Genomic DNA, 24,339 nt, shown 5'->3' on the forward strand with positions numbered 1-24,339 from the left:
CAAGAAACAGCCCCCTCTTAGTTCATCATCCAATCAAGTGAGCGTAAAACTCACTCCTTCTCTCTTATCCACATGGGAGCTAATCACTAATCAGTGCTCTCTTGATTAGCCGTTTCAACAGTGAGGTCATTGCTTTCTAGTGCCTACTGTGGCCTCTTTGCTACTTTACCAAAATCAATTTTGTTACCTCTATCCCGCGCTGATCCAGACACCACACACACACACACACGCACGCATGCACCCGCGCACAAACTGTAAAACAAACGGAGCCAGAGCTCAGCCACAAGCTGAGAACAAGAACAAAGATTGTACTTTTACTTATTAATCTACGATTAATTTCCCTAAACAGCAAAACATAACTATGATATTATCAGTTTTTCAATCAAACTGCAAGTCCTTCATCTGGGATGACCACACTTAGAATACTTAAGATACTGTCGACACACTAATGACACACTTTTGGCAACACATACAACACCTCTGGACTCCACACGATACATATATTAGTAATTAAATCAGACTAATACAACACTGAGCCATTTAAACCCAACGTTTTGTACAAAAACCAACCCAAATTAAACTTGTGACGAAAGAAAACACAAGGAAAAGGATTTTTTTAATTTTTTAATTTTATATCCATTATAAAAACTGCTTTGCAAAGCACTTAAAAGCAATGCAGTGTTTCATTGGTTGCCAAATTTTATATTATGGACAGAACAAGATGGAAAATTATATGATCACCTCAAGGAAACCTTTTCATGTACAAAGGTTTTATGAATAAAAAAATAGAATATGTTGTATTTTGTTAACATAAAAAAAGTCCTATCAACAGGCAGCATTAGGGTGAAGCTGAATGTAAAAAAAATATCATAACATTTCACCCTGCATGTAACCTTTTGAAAAGCTTGAGTCAGAGTCCTCAAAGTTCAAACTCAGTATCTTTAATTTAAGATGGGTGTTATACAACTTCTCCAACTTCTTTTCTGTTTATTCTTCAGATAAGTTTAAAAGTTGTAAGATCTGTTTACAGATGCATTATTGTTCCCTACTGGATGGGAGGCTAATTTCTTCAAGCCCAATAAACATGAAAACAAACTCCACTCAAGTTCATATTTTCAAAATGGCTGAAAATAATAAAAATGTTTAGTATTAAAAACATCTATCCAATCATTTGAAGGGTGTATAAAATACATCCAGTAGCCATGCCCTGAAGGAATGAGTGCGCAAAGTTGGGGGAAAAATACCAGTATAAACCTCGCATGAATCGTTTGTTTACACATCCACTGAACATATTGGGTTTCTGATAATGACCGGGTACAGCAGCAGAGTTACCCCTGCTGGAATTTCATTCAGGATATTGTCCCTGTGGTGGCTGCAGTCGGAGGAAGCTATTTCCTTTTAACCTTCCTCTTCTGTGTGAAATGTGGATGAAATTGCAGCTCCAGATACTGGAATCAAAATAGAGAAACAAACACCATACTAAACTTGTATGACTAATATTTTGCTACATTCTTATATCTTGTATATGTTGCAACTGTATTCGAATAGTTTTGACCCATGGGTGTAAGTGCAGCATAAAATGGTTTATTATCGTCATTGATGACAGTATTTTCATTTAATTTAAATATTCTGGAGCCTGAAATCATATCCAAAATATGAAGGACAATGGGTTCCAGTGCTCATTTGTCATAATATTTTCCACTTTCTTTTCACCTTTTTTTTTTTTTTACATGAAGGGCAATGTGTCTTGTGCATTTTCATTCAACCATGTCATTTTTCACCAAATACTACAGGGACTCTTTGAATTCTACATGACAGCCTTCATTTAATTAATGTTTGAAATACAGTAAGTGCTAAACCGCCTCATTAGAATTGAAATTGTTAAGAGGCATTCACTGTCTTTTTCAAACATAAGCAGTTGAAGACCTTCGGAAATCGCCCTTCTGTGGCTCCAAGTGTTTTGTGAATCATTAGCAGTTAAAGAAAAGTTGTTACTGGCAATCATACATTGAAGTTTCACTTAGTGCATTGAATATGTGATACCTTGAATTTATGTCTAAATACATGCATTTCACCTGGCAGGAAGGAAAGTAATGAGTCCAAAGAAATTTTAGAGGATAGGAAATGTGAAAGCTAGCCTTGTGGCAAAACTCTGTGAGCGACGGCATAAAAAGAGGACAGCTTAAGGGAGGAATACAGCGACAGTGGAAGAATTTCAAAGGCAAGAGGTCAAGAGCACTCTATTTTCAAACTTAACGTGGGGAATAGGTGCACGTTGGCTGCAATAACCCATATCAAGGGCATGTTTTTGCAAACGATAACCTCCCAGTAGAGGAGACGAAATGTGGTGCAGAAAAGAAAAGGCTTCCCTCAGCAAAAATTTCACAATCCTTTTAGTCATATCAGGCCTGAAAATGTCTGCTCAGGATGCCTTTGCGCATGTGGATCTGTATACCAGTATAACTGTGTGCATGCATGTTATCCATCTAGTGTCTATGACAGAACATCACTCCAAAGCTATGCCCTTTTCCATTCACCGAAGGATATAATGGAGTAAAAGCTGTTTGAAATATATAAAAATCAAGCAAACGTTTTGTCATCCAACTTAGAAATATCAAGATATCCTCAATCAATAAAAATATATTTCCATCTTTCCTTTTGTCTTGCTTTATTTGAATCTGCAATTATACTATTTTAAATTATATAAGCAGATATATTCAGCTTGGTAACGAAATTGACATTTTCCCTATGGGAAATATTACCTGGGCTGAACAGTTCTTGATTTAGTTTGTCTTGGGGGGGAAAAAAAAAAAAAAGACTATAGTATCTATTATCTCTCTTGACATGTTGGAATAAAATTCAGTGGACACAGGTTGGGTTCATTTTTCCTGTGTAGAAGATTGAGCTGCGCGCTGCACAACACATCTCTTTTAATAATCATGCACTGCACTGACACAAGGCATACATAATACGGAACAGTTTAGCTTCGCAATGCTTAATCTGCAATGAATTGAGATGGGAGAACTTTTTTTTTTCACCATCTGCTCAGTGTCTCTGCAGATTTTGCTGATTTATGGAACACACTGAGACTGTGCTTGCTCCTCTGCTTCCCTTCCATTTCACAAATATATGGCTTCGAATTAGAAACAATGGGCTCTGTGACCGTCGCCTTAACACTCCATTTTTTTCCGTTTCCAAAGAACAAGGCGGTTAGTCAGAAAGGGGACACTTGCCAAAGTCTCGTGATTAGCAATTCATCAAAGGGTGAAATAGAAAGTGAACATCAAATTGGGAAGAAAATGAGGTCAGTAAATTCAGAAATGGCATTGCTTCAGAGTGCAGAGAGCTAATGGGGATTGGAAAAGCAAACAAAAATAACCCACTGCAGCTGGACAAAACCTCTCTACACATAATGCCAGTGCACTGGTCTCCTGAGAGGACAGCAGCTGTTATATATTTCTGTCAGTGAAAGCCTCCACATAAAAAAAGTGCAAAAGTGGATGGTTGTTGTGAAAAGGTTAGGTGAAGCTGTTTTAACTCTTAGAGATTTGCTGGCAAAACATTTATTTCCTTTTTTTTTTTTTTATCTTGCAGACTTGATATATACACATCTGCCGGCAGAAAATGACGGTCGTTAGGAGTGCATGTAGGGAGGCACTAGGAGTTTGAGTGAAACACATTGTCCTGTTCGAGCTTCATCTTCTGGGAGCACTGATAAAATCCAGGATGAGAAAATAAGTAACATTTCTCTTCCTCCCTCAGTCTTGTACCCCACACACGGAAATGGGATGAGGAAATCACGCCCTCACCTTGATAAGATGATACCTCTTCTCATCCGACTTTCTAAAATAAAACGTGGCTCTGCGATCCAATTGCGGCGGCCTTGCAGCAACATTTCTCCACACCCGATCAAGTGGCACAGATACTGTGATTTGAATAAAATGTTACAGACACAGGCGATTAGGGCAGATCAGTCAGAGCCAAGAAAGGAGAATGTGCAGCAAAAATAATAAATTACAGGACGTGTGATGAGCTTCATTGTGGATTCATTAAATGCATTTTATCGTCATTCTTTTGTTCTGAGTGTTTAGAAAAGCGAGAAGAGAAATGTAGCTACTTGAATAGAATAGTACTGACTTACCAAGATTTGCATGTGTTCTGTTTCATTCATTTCTTTGGTCGAGACCTTTTTTGGTCCAGTTGGTGGAAGCCATACAATGGATAACATCACTTGACATTTCCGTGCACGAGCAAGGAAGAGCTTCAGTGCGAACAGTGTCATTTACATCCTCCCAGCATCTCCTATTCAGGCTCTGATTCATGTCAGGGGCTTCTCCTGGTGCATTTTGAGTGTGATCGGCTAAGGGGATCAAATTCATTCTGCCGGGTTTTTTCCCCCCATTAATCTACCATTGTTTAAGTGAAATGTTAGAACAAGAGGTAGCATGCAAAATCTGTTAAGGCTATAGCATTGTACCCAATTTTATTTGCCGGTCTCCTTAAAGCTTTTCTTGAGGAAGGTGCGAGTCAACATATTCAAAACAAAGCCTGCGCCCAGCAAGGTAAATCGAAGGAAAGCAGTCAGTGGTTTCCCATCAATAAAACCACAGAGTAATTAGGGAAAGCACTTGAAAGCCAATTTGCAAGTTGACAAATGATCAATCTTCATCTGCAACGCAGCCACAGTGGCCAACAGCAGCAGTGGTGGATGTGGTGACAAATGGCTAGCCTTTGGTACCCTGCATCTCATTCTTTGTTGAAGAACGTGTGATGCTCACTGAGGTGGTGATGTTTTCCCTATCAGTGTGAAAACACCTTCTCCTGGAATAGGGTGAGAAAATCTGTATTACTGCTCGCTTTTAATGAACATATGCTGATGATAATCGCCTTGGCGCTTCATTTACAATGTTGAAGGAAAAGTGAGTTGTGTTTCAAAACAACAGATTGAAGGGGGGAAACCTGCTCAAATAAAACACACAAATTGGATGTCAGTGTTCGTATCTCTACCTGAACGTTCCTCATAAAACAAATTGATTTTATCTTCATTTCATGGTCGGTGTGATTCCTTTCTAGTTTGCCAATAGGGTTATTTTGTCCGAATCACACACCTGAAAACCTTGGCCGTTTGCAGTCAACAGTCTTTAGCCCCATACTGGCTCGGACAGCTTATTAATTACTGTGCTTTATGACAGACAGAATCCCTGTTTAGAAACCATCTCATAAACCACCCCCACATAGCTGCTATTCAACTGGATGGCCATCAATTAAACCTCAGAGCACACTCCTTGCACCACTTCACATGACAGATGCAACAGACTCTTCTCCACCACTCCTCTCCCTGGTTTGCATTGATCCTTCCCCCTCTCCAGAATAGATCTGGACACAATAATTCAACAGCCAGGTAAGTTGGAATAACTCTTGACCATTAGAGAATTAGTTTGCTCTTTAAAATCAGCCATTGATCCCCGAGCCGAGCTGATTGGTTGCTGACCAACCAGAGAATTTAATTATCAAACAGTGTTGCTTGCTCAGCCATGTTTTCTGAAGGTCAGGGTGCCATTGCAGTCCTCTTTAAAGAAACGACAGGACCAAGGCGAGAGATTGGGTGTGTGGGAAGAATCCAGTACAAATGAAGTTAGTCATGGACGGCCCTCCCATTCCTCTGTTGCTTCCCCACAATTGCAAGTGGCAGACCATTACCACGCCTTTCCAGACATGACTGTGAGCACTGCAATAATAATTCACCAAATTCAGATGACAGGAGCTCGGAATATTTAGACACAACAGTCCCCTCATTCTGTCATCCCCCTGCATCAAACCTGCATGAATCTCACATAACAACTCTGGTCCCGTTGAGGTCGTATTAATATGAACTAAGTTAAAATAACCCAGAGGAGTATAGAATTTCATCTTCAGACTGCCAGCCATCCATAACCTCACGTCAAAAGGTTGTGCTTCACTACGCACATTATACCTGTATCAGTGGGAATAGATTCACTCTGAGGCAGCTGCACTGATAACAGTTCAGAACTCCATCCACTTATATTCAAGCAGCTGTTATGTCAAAGAATGGAGAAAATAAATATTACATATTAGTGACCAGGTGTCATGTATGAACAATACACAGATTGAGTAGAAATACAGCATATCTCTTCAGATTCCCTGGAGTCTACCTGTCTCCCTGGAAAAAAAAAAGGCTTTATTTTACCATGATCTCTCACCTCAATGGGATTTAGAATACAAATAAGGAGAACAAGCCTTCCCATTCTTATGAACTATATAGAATAAAGAGAGACACTTAGGGTCCCACACTGGGGGAGAGAGAGGAATTGATTGGTAAAGCTCGTGACGGGACCAGAATGGAGATTGAATCCCCTTGAAAGAGCCAGAATGGAGGAGGAGTTGCAGCATGAATAAGGCTGTTTAAAAAGAGGATGGAGAAAACAAGCCCCCCCTTGTCCTGCCTTGTGATTTCCTGAAGCAGACATCCTCCCCTTTTTACCCTGCTTATTCAAGGGTAAATGTGATCCACTCTCTGTCTCTTCCTCTCTAATCCACTCTGAAAATAACAGCCACCTACGAGCAGAAAATGAAAATAAACAAAACAAACATGTAAGAGAGTTAGGGTTAGAGTTAGAGAGAAAAAAAATTCTATATGGAATTGTGTGTTTTGTTGTCTCGCCAAAAATGATGGAAAGAGGGTTTGGAAAAAAATGACAAGGGTGACAAGTTCAATGCAAACCACAGAGTTCGGTGTAGAATTGAATGCCTCGTAAAGCTAACAAAACTTCATGGAACCAAAATTATAGAATGACTTATCAGTGTTTTAACACCTGCCATCTATATCATGTCTTCACACATGAACAACCTCAGATTTTTTTAGGAATACAAATGGACAGTTTCTGCAAAGTTTGGTCAGATAACAATGTTAATTGCCATTTGAGAGAATTGAATGGAAGCATAATGCTTGGAAATCCCAAAGAAGAGTCCTCTGCTATTTTAACATTGTCATATACTACCGCTTTATCACATGTAATACAATATGATTGAGCTGTAATGTGAACATTTTCCCAATGGAGGAAGAAACTACCAGAAAAAGATGTAAAGTTTATTAATAATCCATCCATCCATCCATCCGTCCATCCAATACACCTTCTCAGTCGTTCTTGGAGAGCTTTTATGACCTCTGGTGTAGTTTATATAATGCAACAGCTACAGTTTTGTGAGGATTGAACATCAATTTGTTTTTGTGATTCTGAAAATGTATAAAGTGCATTGATTCCATAAATTATGTCAAGTACAATATGAAAGTGATGTAAACCTCTGGCAGGCGACCATTGTTGTCTGTTTTGGTACAAGGGCAGGCTGCTTACCAGAGTTAGCAATTCATGTATTTAGTATATGAGGCTGTGGGTTATATTTAGGATGTCTATATTTCATCATGGCATGGGACGGCAGGATATGTGTCCTTCAGGCAGTGTTCCTTGTTTGTTCTGCCGTCTAATATTTTCTTTTATGGTGATGAACCTGGGTATAAATCACTCCATCCTATCAAATCCACTTTGGTGGTGCTCTAGGAAGAACAGGGTGCCATTATTCCTTCAAAGCTATAACACTTTCCTTTTTGTGGCCTACTCTGACCCTCATATGGGTGCAACGCCGATTGTCCGAACTCGTCTCATAGAGGCAAGTAACTGGTACATTGTTCTCAAAGTATGCAGAAAGAAAACGAACTATCAATGCAAAATATGATCATTGGCCATTATAGTTGTTTTTCCCTCTCACAAATAAATGTGTATGATTCCAAAGGCCTCCACCAAACATAAAAGTCAATCACTGTAACTAGATCTTTGTGATGCCTGACAATATCCATTTTGCATTTCTTACCCTGAGGCTTCCTATGGTGTTGTGAGTTGTGCCCGTGAGTCCTATTAGTATATCTTTAAAGGCCAACTTCTGAGCAAATGCAGTCACGTCCTCAGTACCAGTGTGGGACTGAATGGTTGATGGTCCCCATCCAGTTGTTAAACCATTCCTGTGCCTCTCCGCCAAATTATTTGGCTCTCCTTGTGATGGCATTGAACTGTTTCTGACGTTCTCTTTGGGCCAGAGTAACAGTTATTAACCAAACACATTATCGCCTCCCAAGCTAATTTAACTTCATCTGCCCTCAGTGGCTTATTTACAGCACTGGGGAAAGAAAGAAAAAAAAAAACTGTTTCGAGTGAGTCAGCATTTCTCGCACATGAACATTAGTATATTCTTGAGAGAAACATTCCATGTGTGGTAAATGCCTCCGACTGCTCTCTGCAGCTTCCACATTTAACTGAAAGAGCAGCCATGTGTAGAGTCGGCATCTTTTCAGGGGAAGAATGAGAGTGTATCTGATTCCTAATCCCAGTCCATTTCTGGCTGTGCAGCTGGTTCACTGCACCACATGACTCCCACCCCGAAAATACCACAAGTCCATCACCCGGCCCCATCTGGACAGAGCTTTCCACCAGTGTGCATTGGTACAGAAAGATGGGGCCCAGATATTTTGAACGATGCTTGCTGGCCTTCTATTCAGATTTTCAATCTGTCATTCGTTCTTGTCGTAACAACACATATTTCTGACTAAAGGAACTCAAAGTTTTTATTCTAAATTGTCATTGTCAAAACAAAGCATATCTTTAAATAAAAAGAAGATATTCCACAACACAAAAGAGGAATATAGCCTTGATATTTATGATTTGAGTGGTTGCAGTGACTCATACTTGTCCAGTATTCCTGTTTTTTTTCATGTCTTATTATTGTTTGGTTAACCAGAGTCCCTTTTATCCGGCAATAAACTTTGATTTAACGCATGATGATGTTCAGATGATAAAACCTCACTGAGTAAACAAAGAGCCAATCTGGTATGAAATGAAAATCATGTGGTGGCAGTGATAGATGGACGTAAATGTGCAAATAAAAACTTGACTCACAAAAAAAGAAGTGCAGAGGATTTACTCTCATCATGTGGCCATATGAATGTAAATGTGCTCACAGTAGGGCATTTCGGGGCTTCGCACAGCGGCAGTGCCTCAGGTGGTGGAAATGAGTGGGCCTGTGGGTCAACTGCCGAGTTGATTTTCATGGTAGTGGAACTGGGAGGAACACATACTGACTTCAGTGTTCCGTTCACTATTACACAGGGAATGGGAAGAACAAAAGTGGTCATTGTGATAAAACATATTTACAATCAATTTTGACTGAAGTGTTTGGTGGGCCTTTGCTATTGCTTGGTGTGGCAATTAGTCACCACAATCAATTCAGTTAACAATCTGGTCGTGATCACTGAAAATAGTTTGTAAAAAAAAAAAGAAATATTCATGTAATTTTCTTTAAGCAGTCATTAACATTTAACACCTATTAACACATTGGCATAATTCTGACATTATATAAGCCTATGGTTCTCAGTCTTGATTCAATATGTTCCACTTCAGTAAAAGTTCTGCTCCTACTACCAGAGTAGCACAAACTGAACCCAATTAGCTATGGGTGGCTCACAAAGAAGACACTTTTACTCCCAATAAGAGGATCAATAATTGATTATTATCATTCTTGTTATTATTGTAGCTAAGTAAGTATTTTTCAAAGCACAACCATACAGTAAAAAAAATAAATTATAACAGGGAATTAAACTCATCCTAACAAGCTACAGTTATAGCTCTATAGCACTCATAAATGCAGCAAGCCAGAACATTAACTCATTTTGTATATAAAGTTAATACTATATATATATATATACATATATATTTTCTAAATTATTTAGTTTCTGAAAAACATCACTTTTCTTCATGCAACGCAAGAGAGAACAAACTCAACACTGATACTGCAGTTAGAGAATCAATAAAATAAACCCAAAACAATAAGGATTTTCATTTGCTGATTACCAGCAAACAGCACATTTGCTATTAGCATAAAGTAACAGGTGAATTGGTTAAAGTAAATATGATAGATGACCTGCTGGATTTCATTTCTTAAAGTGCATCGACTGCTTTATAACCCTAAGTAAACTTAAACGACATATTTCAAGTTGTATATCTCATAGCAGTTTGAAGTAATTAAATTCATCCCGGCCTGGTATTGTGACAAAGATTCACCATTCTCACTTAATGGTTGAAATTCCATCATAATAAGCTGTAAGACCTTTAATGCGGCAATATAATCACCCTGAGTTACATGAGGAAATTTAAATGAGCCTCTCTTTAAATAATGAAATGCTGAATTAATTTAAGGTGTCATTAGAAACTGACACAACAATTTTAACGAACATGTGACAAAAAAAAAAAAAAAAATCAACTGAAACTAACTATCAGTATGACAGTATGATTGCTTTTACTTTGACAATGAGGCAGCTCATCATGTATTTAGCTGAAAAAGATTAGGCCCATTAAATTTTCCCTGCTCTTTTATGATGTGTTATTGTCTAATAAAGCATGAACAGTGCAGGGAGGAATTTTGCATGCAGCAGCACTTTGTGGCAGTGTTGCTCCACGGCCAGGGGCCAAAGTTCCTAAATGCAATTACTGATGGATATCTTTGTCTTATCGGTAACAAAGAGCATTCATTTCACTGCCAAACACTTTAGTTTAATAGTCATGCACAGTGGGGTGGTTTTTATTTATTCATTATATATTTTGCACAGGGTATGACCCAGTGTGACAATTTGCCAATACAATATGACCCATCAATACAGTTGATGAATGAATGGTTGATGAATATATTAGGCCAGAGTCTTACTTGTGTCTGCATAAGATCAGATTAAACGCCACTATGGTTTATCTGCAGCGGTGGTGTATAGAGAGGAGGTCGACGGTTGACAGGAGCATACATTGTGGTTACTTCAATAAAAAGGAGCAGGGAAACTTATGCTCAAAAAGCCTGTTTTTTTTGTTGTTGTTGTTTTTTTTTGAGGGGGGGTTGTTTTGTTTTGTTCTGTTCTAAATAAGATGTAATAATCAGAAGATTACTCAATCCCATCATGCCACATATAAAATGTCTTCTACAAACAGTCAGATTCATTATCTGCTTTCTTTTGTTTTCAAATTTTCAAATCTGAATACTTTATTATTTGTTAAAATCTTACACAACTCCTTTTTGGTGTGCAGTTTTGCTTGATTCATCCCTGAGGGGCAATTAGTAAGAAAAAAAACCTTATAATATAATAAATCTGACAGGCGCACCACAGCATTGAATAATAAGTCATAATAATAAAGTCATGTGGTCTTAAGTGTTTCCCAAACTATGGGTCGGGACAAAATGTGTTGGTTTTCTCTTGGTTGCCAGATGGTAGAGCGAATTCTCTGACAGTTTTCAAATGTATTAGCCAAATTAAAATGCAATTAAAGAGACTGCTTTTTCACAATACATTGTTTGGCTCAGATGCAGCTTTCCACCCCTTCTTTCTCCCCTCCGCCCTGTGAGTCATAACCTTGGTGGTGGTTCAGTTCAACTGTGCGTGCCTTCCAGTTATGCTGGTGTTTACCAGCAGTGACGACACTGGACTACAAGTTTATTGCATCTGTCACAATTTCCACTAAACAAAAAGGTTTTCATTAAGTTGTGAGAAAGTTTTTGAATTTAAAGTTTGTCGTGTTGCCATGCATGTTGTGATGTTATGTTTGTGTCCTGGGAAGTCACCAATTTTTTGTCTTGGGGTCTTGAGCTGAAAAACCTTGGCAGCCCCTGCTCGAACAGATTGTGAATGGGCAGTAGAGGGGCTTAGGAGGTGGTTTTAGTTTAGGAGGCGCACAGCCAGAGGAACAAATGCAGCCTTCCTCATATCAGTCCAACAGTCTAGAAACATTGATACCAAGAATGAAGGATTTTAGGTGAAAAATCAGATATTTTGATGTTATGTGATGTAGATTTTTTGGGAGTTGATCTTTCAAATAACAACAATTTCACTCTTGCCCACAATTTAAACCAGTTATGATTGGGTTCTGTTTTTCTTCTTCTTTTTGTCAAAAGCTGAAAAAAAACAATACAGTTTTTCATTGTTTCTCTGACTTCTGCCCTGTGACCACCAGGCATTGGATATTACTGCAATAACAAAGATGAAATATGATCTGGTTTAGAACAAGAGGTTCCATTTTGAAAATCGCTGATTTCCCAATTCATGAGACAACTTCATGGTTGGCTCTTCTCCACATATTGCAGTGAAATGTGGAGCCACTCCTGGTAGAAATGCAAACATTGTCTGATAATGTTGGCAAATCAGTGCTGCAGAGCACACATGACATGCCCGATGTCAGTCTGTTGTTTGCAATATCTATATTATGTGTTGATATTGCCAATATACAGTGCATTTGCAGCTCTGATAATGGACTACCTTTGATATTAGCCACTGGAACGCATTTGTGAAAATGGTGTTTGGTCCTGCAGATATTGTCAATGTTTTCAGAGCAGCCCCTCAGGAGCTGCTTTTTCTTTCTATCCATTTAAAGATGGAACATATTCATAAACATGGGTTCATGTTGCAAGTGCTGCAATTCTATTTTCTATTGTTGCAAGGTAATAACAAAAATTTGTATCAGTCATACATGGCTGATGTAGCAGGGCCAAAGCAAGCCCTTATTTTGTGTTTGCTAGAAAAAAAAGCAACATTTTGCACCACATTGTTTTTTCACAATTCATGAAGGCAGTGGTTGAAAGTTTCCTCTTGCAGTAATTGACACCACTGGGTAAAGGGAGATGGCGTGCCTCCGCATTAGTGGCTAGGTGTCATAACATATCATAAAGCACTCCTCTAACCTTGTCAGAACTTATCATGGCACCAATTACATTACAAAAAGACAGCCACGTATTGTAGCTGAGAATGTACTTATTGCTCATCTGCAAAGAAAAAAATATATAATAAAAATCCCTTTTTATTCAGAGAGGCACAATGTGCGTGGTTTTTAGAAGAAAAAAAAATACAGGGCGGCATGAAGGGTGAGCAATCTAAGACCGTGCAGAAAATAAATACACATCATGTCACAGTAAAGTGACAATGACAAGGGCACTATCTTATTTGTTCAGCACAAGACAATTAACCTAACTCCATGACATCTTGTACTGTTAAAATAGACTTTGTCATGTAACAGCTCTCCTTTTCTCCATCTCCCCTCTCCTCTCCTCCCCTCTTTCTCTTCTCTCCCATCAGGTCTCCACACAATGGAGCGAGAATGAACAGAGAGCGGCTTAAAAAAAAGCATGAACTGGAGGTTTATTGAGGTCATCTGCTTCCTGTTTATATGGGACCATATAACAGTTCAGTCTTCCCGCCAGGACCCGTTGGCCACTGAACAACATGTCACCAAGCAATATGACTGGCTCATCTCTGACCGTGGACCTTTCCACCACTCTCGGAGTTATCTGTCCTTTGTGGAAAGATTCCGCCAAGGATTTACGACCAGATATAAAATTTATAGGTGAGTTCACTTTCTGCCTGTGTACTGATGCCACTCATGCTTTTTAGGAGAATGCCTGTGTTTTAGTGGTTGGGGTATTTTGAGATTGGAGCTGCAAAGAGCTTAACTATGTATTTTTACTCTATCAAGAACATTTTTGAAAAGACTATATATATTTTAATGTGTTCCATTCAAACACAGTGATTTTCTTTATTATATATTAGTGAAGTGCAACTTGGCTTTTATCTATTTGTAGGGATGTGCTCCCACAAACATGTGCCTTAAAGAAGTATTTGTGCAACAGTGTAGTTAAGTTTATTTAAATTTTTAATCTGAAGAACATTTGGTAAATTGTACCTGTTTAACTTAAGTAAATGAGTCGACTCAGTATATGTGCTTCTACTTAAGAAATTAATACAAATACTTATAGTGACCTTATCCAGGTGTTCGACAATGACTTAAGATAGTAATATAAACTAAATGAGTTTAAAGGACTCAGTTAATTAAATTAATTTTAGTTCATTCAGTTAATTTTTAAAAAATGTACTGCCATATTACCTTAGAACTTTGAATAGTAACTTTTGCATTATTTTGAATTGTCTTTCACTTATATCATCTTAATGGTGTTCACAGAGTTTTAGTTGTGTGGTATTGATGAGTGCACTACTGAGCAGGCTCTATGATAGCAATGCAATTTCTGTTGGCATACCAACTGTTTTAAAAGACATTTTTCATGAGCAAATGATGACAAGAAGCAGCAAAGACAATTCACTTTTTTTTTTCATCTTTATTTTTGTTTTGTTATATAAAGCATCTTTGAGTGTTAAAAATACCATAAAAGTCTACATTATTATTATTATTAGTAGTAGTAGTATTATTAGTATTATTATTATTTATTTCATCTTATTTTATATATATATATATATATATCACAGCCACTGTGGATACAGGTTCATGTTAATGAAGCTGCCATTCAGACATACTATCAGGAGTCATGCGCTCTTCCTCCAGTGAAAATGAACGTCAACTAGTGTGAGGGTGTGTCTGTGTATGTATAGGTGGGGACACTCTGGAAGTGTCTTATGTGGCAGCCATGATAAAGACTGCCCGAATTCTCAATAAGCAAAGGAAAGGAAGCTCGTTGCTTCCTTTAGAGCCCACTGATGCATCCTTTATCAAAGATTAATCAATGCTGCCCCACAATTTAGCGACAACATTTAAAGGGACCCGCTCATCCGAGCATTCAGGGAAACCCACGATGTCGGACAAAGGGAGTAGATCATGTAAGTTACCAAAGCAATAATCTGCCTTGAACAGCTTGGAATCATCTAAAACCCAAATGCACTTTTTGTTGTCCATATTGAAATATCAGAGATAAGGTTGTAACTATTGAACGCCAATGTTTATTCCAAACTCTGAAAACAACCATTAGTCATTTTTCAGTTTTGTTGCTATCATAGGCAGATATTGCTCTGACAAAGTTATATAAATGATCCATCTGCATGACACACCGTAGTTACTGAAGAATGATGATCTTCAGGGCTAGAAAGAGAGTTACCATGACTTTCAGTCATTATTCATCATCCAAACATGCTGGATCCCTCACAGAATGCAGCTTAAATGTGGTTTCTCTCCTCACGAAGTGATCTCAAACCACACAGCAAACGGTTCTTAACTTGATAGAGTGTAAATAATTCACCACTGAGAAGTAGAACAGTGAAGGGCTCAAAGTGTTTTAAGTAACATGGCAGATAAATCATACTATAGGTGCAATTTCATTCATGAGCTCCCACACTTTTCATTTTCCCACACACCAAAATCCAAAGCAACGTCTTCTTAGGCGATTAACTCTTGCTTTCTGTTAAACCTGCACCCGACCTTTACTGGGATCATTGCAGAGTATCATGTCTTAAATCAATGATTACTGATTCCTGTCACTGTTCAATCTTTGTCTCTCCACCTGTACCTGCAGTGAGTTCCTCATTCAATAATTGCAGTGACATTCGGTCTCTCTCTCGTGAGTAGTTTTTCTGGCTTTGCAGCACAACTCTTCTCATGGCTCACATGCTGAGGCTGATGTACAGAAATTGGATAGCTAGAAACTCTCTTTCCGAATGATGCGCTTTGATTTCAGCAGATTCTTCTGTAGCCCGCTAACTCTGAATTACAGAAAAAAAAAAAAAAATGAAACAGAGTACGGGAGTCATTTGCCACATTCTTTGGCAGTTCTTTCACAGAGTTTGCTTTCCCTCGTTTACTTCCATCTCTCTGAGTAAGTTGCCACAGGCCCCGGTCCCTACTGGCTTTCGTGCCTTGATATTGTCACATGAACAGTAAACAATGCATTTGCATAATGTGTAACTTGACAGAGCAGGATGTTGCACAGAGATGTGAATCTCAGAGGCGAATCTTCAAGAAGCCACTTTCCGCCGACACTGCGCAGGCGTCAAATTCTTTCTCTGTTGCTGCAGTGATTTATTAAAACAGAGTGTGTGTGTGTGATTTTTTTGTATGTTGGTTGCTGCTGGGAATAATCCATGGCCCAGGTGGCTCCTCTTGTTTCTCAATCTTAACAAACCATTAGTGGCATCAAATCCAGCCTTCAGTGCAAGCTATCTCTTACAATTAAGCATTAGTAGTGTGACAAATCAGATCTAATTCTCATTAAATATTAGGTGACAACAGTCAACAGATAGTTTAATAGATTTTTTTTTCCCTGTAACAGTCTGATATGAGTGTCTTCCCTTTAGTGCAGTGGCCTGTGAAATGAAAGTAGATGAAATGAAGGATACTATTCAACCTTGCCCATAGATTGTGTAAATAATGCTATTTCCTAGCTGTGGCAAAGGTGAGAAATGGTCCCCAAAGACCCACTTGCCTTTCAAGAATTTCATCCCAACTTGAACCACCAGTTAATTTAAGTGATTAGTACTTCTTCAGCCAGTCAGGGGGAGGAAATCGGTGACATCAGCTGGTGTGGTGTTTGGTTGAAATGAAATCATACATACCCTCGGTCCTCCTTGGCACATGATTGCCCAGCCGTGCTCTACTCTAACAACCAATGAGGACTGAATCGCTTTGTAAATTTCCCCGGAGACTTTCTCTGCCTCAACGATTTAGTGGTGGAAAGTGGTTGAATCAGATTTGCAGAGAGACAAAGCATCCATTCCTTTCGGGTTCACTTATCAAGAGAGATTACCCCGGAGGCACGCTGCGTGGACAATGCCAACCTGATCAGCAACAAACAAATCTGCCCCATCTTTAATAACATGGGCACTGTGCCTAATTTGAAGGATAAACACAGAATTAGGAGGTTCCAGCCTCTTGTCGAATGCTCTAAAAAGGTCACTGTCACTTGAAGGGGAAAGACAGACCGCAAGGCACCAATTATCCTTCCTCTCTCGTGTCTCTTAAAGAAATTATCCGAATGTGCTTTGCAAAAGGTATTGTTGGGGATTGTCCCTGCTGATTGCAATCTTGCAGTTGCATCTATGTTTTCTTTTTCATGCCTAAGTGTGCATTTCCTGGATGGTGTTCATCAGAAAGCCACTTTCACCACTGCCTGTGGTTCCAGTCCCCAGCTAGGTACAGTTTCCATGTGTGCTTCTATCGTTGGTGAATTTCAATGGCCTGTTTTGCAGAGGCACACTCGCATCCCTCGTTCTCTTGCTTGTACTCTATTATGGGGCTGAATGTGTTTCAGATGACGTGTGTTCTCAGTTTGGTCTTTGTTGGCGGGGCTCTATCACAGGTTCTCGTGTGCTTGAGCAAAAATCCAATATAAATGCAAATCTGGTGGCCATTAATGCATTTTAAAGGCCTCAAATCAGCACTGCACTGTAATCAAAGAAGCAAGATGAGAGCTGTTATTTAGAATAAAAAAAATATTTATTAAAATTCATTGCTCTGATTGATCGCACTTTGAAAGGCTGTGCAGAAGTGAATGAATAGGGAGTTTTGATGGAGCTAGTCTTGTCACAGAGCCCAAGCTCATCAAAAGCTGAAAGTGTACTCAAGGTTCAGAACAAAACTCTGCAGTGACCAGCCAAAAGAAATAAAAATGTTACACTTAATTAAAACCAATATGTTCCCCTTTAGCGTATCAAAGGGAACTCAATGTTTAGAATATTTAAAACAGTGAAAAACAAGCACTGATTGGATCATTTAGATGACAGACACAGATTATGTTAAAATGTTGTTTTTGCTTCAATGTTACATCTTGCTAATCTCAGAGGTAAACATGTGCTACCCAAAACAAAATAGAATACAATGGAAAAGTTTGTTTTTACCACAATTTATTTTCAAAAATGTGAAACTTTTATATTATTTAGATTTATTACGGCTCAACTGAAATCTCCAATCCTGTTTTTCCTTCAATCATCTGTAACATTATGACTACAGTATGTCCTAACCCTCCTAACATTGTGCATGGTCTACTTTTGCTGCACTATACCCAACAATGATCCACAACTATAATATGCTGTGCTTTTTGACCCTTGTCTGTCTCAACCAACTTTTACTTCTTCAGCAAATGGAGTTTCTGCAGTCACTTTTTTGGGACTGAACCGCGAGAACCTGAGTTCTCCCTCCGTGTACATCCATGGCCCCATGAGATGTACAGATTTGGAGCTGTTCTGACCCCTTATTGTCAAACTTAATAAAAACCTATATTTCCATTTTTTATACATTTTGATGATATATTGACTTGGTGCCTTACAGTGTTCCAACCTACTAACAGGTGATAATTATCATTCACTCTATTTGTCAGTGGTCATAATGTTAGAAGAGACATTACCATTTCATGCACAAGATAAAACTGGCAATTGTTGTTTTAGATTTTTTCACACTTAAGTATAGTGTAAGAAAAACTGCTTAAGAAATGTGCTTTGAGTTGAGAGCATATATTTTTCTAATGACCCAAGGTTAGATATGGATTAATTTAACACTGTGAGCATCGAAACCAACATTTCTAATAATTACCACTGTCAGTGTTTGTCATGGTGGTTTTTATCACCTATTTAAGGTTTATTTCAATTTTACAGATACAGTAAAAGGTCTTGTAGCTTTGATATGAAGTACATGGTGTTCTTTAATGTAAGCATATTATGCAGATTTCAAATGAAGATTCCCATCATGGCATTAATTATTTCTAACTTTATTCATTACTCAGGCAACCACTTGATCAGCACTAAAGTCTGAATAATCTGTAGATATGATTTGCATGTGCATAAAAACATATTTTATTCAGTTTCTAATTTAAACCGTTCATCAAACAGTGAGCTTTGAGTCGCTTCGTCTTTCTGTTCCACATTTTTCTTCCAAACTTTCTTTTAATTTGTGCAGAGCTTGGTCTCATGTCGTCAGTTGCAGTGCTGCAATATGTTGCCATCTGTCAATCACAAAGCAAACAACAACAATGCACGAACACACGGATGCACATGTTCATGATTAAAGCCATGTGCTCGGAGTGGATGTGTTTGTTAGTCGGTAAGTGCTGATCCGTGTGGCCCATTTGTTTTAAAAAGAAACAAGGTGTAACATTTGTCCGACTCAGGTCCTGAATTAGTTTGGATGAGCCATCTGTAATTGGATAGAGCAAGGGAAGGAGGATTTGATGTAGTCGGCAGGTTTGCTGAGAGAGGCTGCAGCAATGTTTAATTCAGCAGGCAGTAGCCAAAGGAAGAGCTGGAGAGAGAGGGAGTCGGGAAGTCAGGAAGGATGAAACACACTGAAGAAAGAGGACAGACATCCAGGGGTCTGGGATGCCATTAGGCAGGGAGGTGCTAAAAGTGTGCGATAAAAAAAAAGGTATGTAAGTGCTTGAGACATGGAAGCAGGTCCGATGAGTTCAGTATCAAAACAAGAAATGGGGGAACCGACAGGTAAGCTGACAGTGAGGTCATAGTGAAGGTGAGGAAAAACACAGAGGCACGAGGAATGGCTCAGATGAGTGACTCCAAAAAAATGCGATGTACCCAAGTGCACCGCTCTACTGCAAACAAAAAAAACAAAAAACGACTGAAGGCATGTATTATTAAAACTTATTCTGCATCTCATCATGGCTGCACTTAGGAAATGGTGTGGTTTTCATCTGTCAAAATGTTTTCGCTTACATTCATTTAGACACACATTCCGGGCTCCAGTGGATAATTGCATATTTATTTTTCTTTCATTCATGCTCTGCTCTGCCCAATGCAACAATGTTTTATTTATTTATCGCCTATTTTTTTAATTCTGAAAGGGTGAGGGACACAGTTTTCTAAGGACAGATGTAGTGGAATCATGAAAACAATAATAATGTGGACCTGTCAGCCAGTCATTGACAGTTTCTCAACAAGATTGATAAAAAGGTTTAATTGATACATGTTTTAATAATATTTTAACATATTTTAATGCCAAATTTAACATAACATAAACTAGCACATAGATTTGCTTTGCACAAGCAGTTGCATTATGTCAATCCAGTCTTAAGGGGCTTTTCTTTGTGGAGTTTTCAAGTTTTCCCTGTAGGTTTTACTCCGGCTTTGCCCCATTGTAAAAAAAAAAAACAACCAAAAACTTATTTGTACTGTAATGTTGGAATACGTGCAATAGGAGACAGACATGTTAATTTACTTATTTCCATCTACACAATGGATGATACATTTTATTCATCGCATATTTGATTATCACAAAATGGACAGTGACAATTTTCTAACTCAAGATTTGGTGGAAAAGTGTTACTGTTGATATTTATTACAGCCAATGAAAACATACGTCTTTCAAATGCCAGGTTGTGAAGCAAAAGTCAAATCTTATTAGCAAAGGCATTTGGAGCAAACTATAGTACCCACAGACAAACCCATGCATGCATGGAGACACAAAAATAATATTGAAACTGTGAGGTGCATAGGGAAAACATGTAAACACTACACAGAAAGGCCCCACAGCTCCTTCTCAATATGAGGGTGAAGCAACACATTACCAGTTGGCCCACTGTGACAACAATGCATTATTACTAATAACAAGCCGCCTTGAGGAATGAGGACAATTATTGTACCGGTATTTTGTTCTCAATTCATATCCAAAGCAGCTAAACTATTACAGAAACTTTTCTACTGATATGGTCTGAGACACACTCAAGCCATATGTCATCTCTTATATCATATTGTCATTGAGCAGAACTCAATAAAAGCCCATCTTGGTGGCCTCAGGGTTTAACATGGCAACCGTGTAATTTCGGTGTCCCTGAGTCCAGCCAGGGATTTTGGTTGCAGGTCATTCCTCATTTGCTGTCAGCTTTCCACTGTGGCTGTCTGCAGATAATGCATCCAATACATACAGATCCAACTCGGTGCGTACATACATGTGGAGAAAAATAATAAGGCAGCCGAGTGGCGCGATCTGCACGACTGCTTAGAGGGGAAAAAAGGGTTAAGTTCAGTTTGCTAAACTCGATAGTAGTGATTAAAGCCAGCGGGTGGGTTAACTATGACCTGCTCCTTCTTCCTGTATATAAGCCAGAAAATAAAGCCTGCAGTGCCAGCCTTTGACCAAAGCACATACATATAGGTATTTATTAATATAGTATGTTGTAGGATGACCAGGAAAATGAAGAAACTAGATGACTCACTCCCATACAAGTTACTTGGTTGTCACCTCATTCACTGGCAGCATACATGAATTAAAATTTCCTGACAGCAGTTCTGCTGACATCTGACAATTTTGAGCACTTCTATCTACTAATCAGGCTCGGTAAAAAAAAAAAAAATCATACTCAATTGAATCTCTATAGTTTCTATTGTTGGCGTGTTTATTGCAATTCAGAGAAGATGCCAGTTTTACTGTAATATCCTCATATTCCCAATTAAGGTTTTTCCTTTTATTCACTCATGAACTACCTAAACACATACTCAGAGCCCAGTAATTATCATAGTGCTACACTACAATTACAATCAATAGAGCACTGCTGATACTGGGCTTTTTTTTTTTTTTTTTTTTTTTTTTTCCAAGCTGTATAGGTTTGTGACAATCAACCAGAGCAAAATACGGGGAGAGAGTTGATGCCACTTTCCTTCTCCAACCTAGTGTTAAAAAGCCCCCACTGTGGGATGACTTAATTACTGGCAAGGAAGGGATGGTAATTAGAGGAGAAACAGGAGGCTAGAAGAAACTGTCAGGGTTAAGTACTGACTAATTCACAGCGTGGGACGCCTATGCCACTCTCCCTTGAGACTGGCGATACGGCGTCACCACAACACCAAGGAGGCACGAAGAAGAGACAGTGGAGCTGGTATACTTCATGATACTGTTTCTGCAATGTGGTGATCCAAGCTATTAAAAGTATACAAATTATTTTAGTACCCCTACTTCTGCTGGAATAACATCTGAAAGATGTGCCTGATGATAAAAATAATTGGCAGGGATTTTAATTTTTTTTAATGTATTTAGCTTTGCCACGGTTGGCTTTTAATCCACACACGCAAACCTGAAGAATTCACCCTCTGCTCTCCGTGACTTCCACAATTTTTAATTCACAATTTTATGCTTTAATAATGCAATCCACCCACACAGGAGTCCTTTGGCTGATTAGATCGTGTTTCAGGTTAAGATTTAGCGGAGCTGAGGTCTGAGGTCCACAAACTCTATATATTTAACACAGTAGAAGCTGATAGTCGTGTTTGTGCCAGCAGCTGGAACGCAACTAACATGAGAGGGTCAAGGAGATGTCAGTCAAGCGTGACGTCTACAGGCACTTCAACATGCTGGGAAAAATCAGGCAAAGTAACAGTGATTACATGTGGGTGTTCTAAGCAGAGAACATGTGTAACGTAACAAAAGGCTAGTCAAAAGAGTTAAGAATCATTTCGGTTCTATAGTTCCATACGTTGTTAAGAAGTCAATATCGGCTCCAAAAAATAATACAAATCACAATATAGTTATATTCATCATGAGCGTCTAAATAACTGAGATGTATAATCTGACATAATGTTCCAGCAGTTTCTGCTTCAAATACCTCAGCAGAGGTGTCTCGCTTCATGCAGTCAACACACGGTTTTGCTCTTATATGTGGCCTACACAAACAAACAAAAGAAAAAGATTTATTCTCAGAGCACCGGAGTCGGTTTTCTTGCAGCAAAACAAAAAATGTTGAACATAATAAACTCACTGAGTTCAAAATGTAGGGAACTGCAGCTATTCCTGCGTGAAGGTTACATGTTTTCACGTTATTTTGAATAGTTTTCTGTTGTAATTTAAAGGAAAATAAATGTTTTTGATTTTTGATTTTTATTTTGATCCAATTATGAATAAAACCAAAGTGGGTATCGCCAAATACTATGCTCTTACTTTATTAATATGCTTAACGAAACATTAAGACTATTTTTTTTTATATTTCCATCTTTCAGACCACTTCCCCCTTTAATGTGAAAAACCATCCTCGAAAAAGACACATTTGGTGACAGAAATACAGATTCATTTATTTTTTTGTATCACTGCACACATCACTGATAAACTGTATTTATTGGACAGGAAGCTTATTTTAGCATTGTAGAGTCAGTTATAAAACATTTATTATCTAACTGGAGACAAGACCTCCCAGCTTTTTATTAGGAGAGAATTGGCCCCAGTCTGTTATCTACATATTTTTCCTGACACTTTAAATACCTGGAGATCTTCTTCCCACTGTCTCACCTCACTGTGTGCAATGTAAAATTAGATAATACAATAGCAGAGAAAAATTATACTAACCTGCTGTGTCTCATTAAAGAAACGCCAGGTTAAACTGACCCAGCGGAAGCCTGATTTAAACTCGTCGTTTTCATCTTATGTATTCAATGACACCATGTTGTTTCAGATCATCTTTACAGATGAGTCAAAGCATGAGTGATCCATGCAGAAGGAATAATTATTTCCCCCCGTCAAATCAGCCGGATCTTTTACTTAAAAGTGTTCCAAAGTGAGTTTCAGAAGCAGAGGACACAGAGTTAGTGAGCGTGGTCTCCTCGGGAAGGTTGTTTTGTTCTCTGGGGGTTCACACAGCAAAGGCCTGATAAGTGGGTTTAACAAGTAATGACATGTTTCTCATTTTCCGACTGGAAGCAGCGAAGCAGCACTGATATTATAGATTACAGCTGACCTGTGCATGCTTGTGACTCGATATCTACCCACCAAAGTATGATTTCAAAACCACAGAGAATAGGCTGTAAATGTAACCCAGGATCAAGTATCTGAAAAAAAGGACACACAGAGGGCACAGGATCTCAACTCAGTATCACATTAGCTCACAATGAAAAGAACAGTTGTCTTTTTCACCATTTAATTCATTGAAAACGTTGTTTTTTAGTTTAACAAGTCACATAATATGAATACATTTCATAATGAAGTTTGTCTTTTTAGCCAGCATGTTGGTCCTGACAGTTTCTTGTTAAGCTCGCAAAAATAAGCTGTCAGATATGTTCAGCAGACCATTCACTCTATTAGATAGGATGGTTTTCATGAATAGATTATTTGTAGTCTCAAGGAATGAGATGCATTACACACAAGGATCTCCATGTGCAAACAAGGGATTTACATGAACTCTCCTTTTATTTATGAAAGGATCCACTCATACGTGTATCTTCTTTACCATTTTTTTCTCAACTCAGAAATAATGAGCAAAGGCAGAATACACAGTGGGTAGATCATGAGTGCATCACAGACAACCGCACACAGTCACATTCACACCAATAGGCAATTGAGAGTTTTCATTGAACCTCAAGTGCATGTTTTTAGAGTGTAGCGACAATTTAGAGCAGACATGGGCCGCAGGGTGGCCCCCTTTACATATTTTGTCTCAAGACCCAATTTCCAAAAATAATAAATAATTGATTTCAAAATTAAAGACAAAATGATGATTATTTTAAGCACATGTTATCCAGGTATCACTTGCATAATATCTGGG

General features: G+C 38.5%; 1 protein-coding gene across 1 annotated transcript in view; it reads left to right on the top strand.

Annotated features, from left to right (window-relative positions):
• Nucleotides 1–13,221: 13,221 nt before the first annotated feature.
• Nucleotides 13,222–24,339, top strand: part of brinp1 (bone morphogenetic protein/retinoic acid inducible neural-specific 1) — a gene marked incomplete at both ends in the record, with an annotated part of 95,232 nt that continues 84,114 nt past the window's right edge. The window contains one exon of the mRNA XM_080510479.1: nucleotides 13,222–13,439. Coding sequence (XP_080366605.1) covers nucleotides 13,222–13,439 — 218 coding nt within the window. The remainder of the gene's footprint in view (nucleotides 13,440–24,339) is intronic.

The sequence above is a fragment of the Blennius ocellaris genome, assembly GCF_963422515.1.
Source record: "Blennius ocellaris genome assembly, chromosome: 15".
In the NCBI taxonomy this organism is placed as follows: Eukaryota; Metazoa; Chordata; class Actinopteri; order Blenniiformes; family Blenniidae; genus Blennius; species Blennius ocellaris.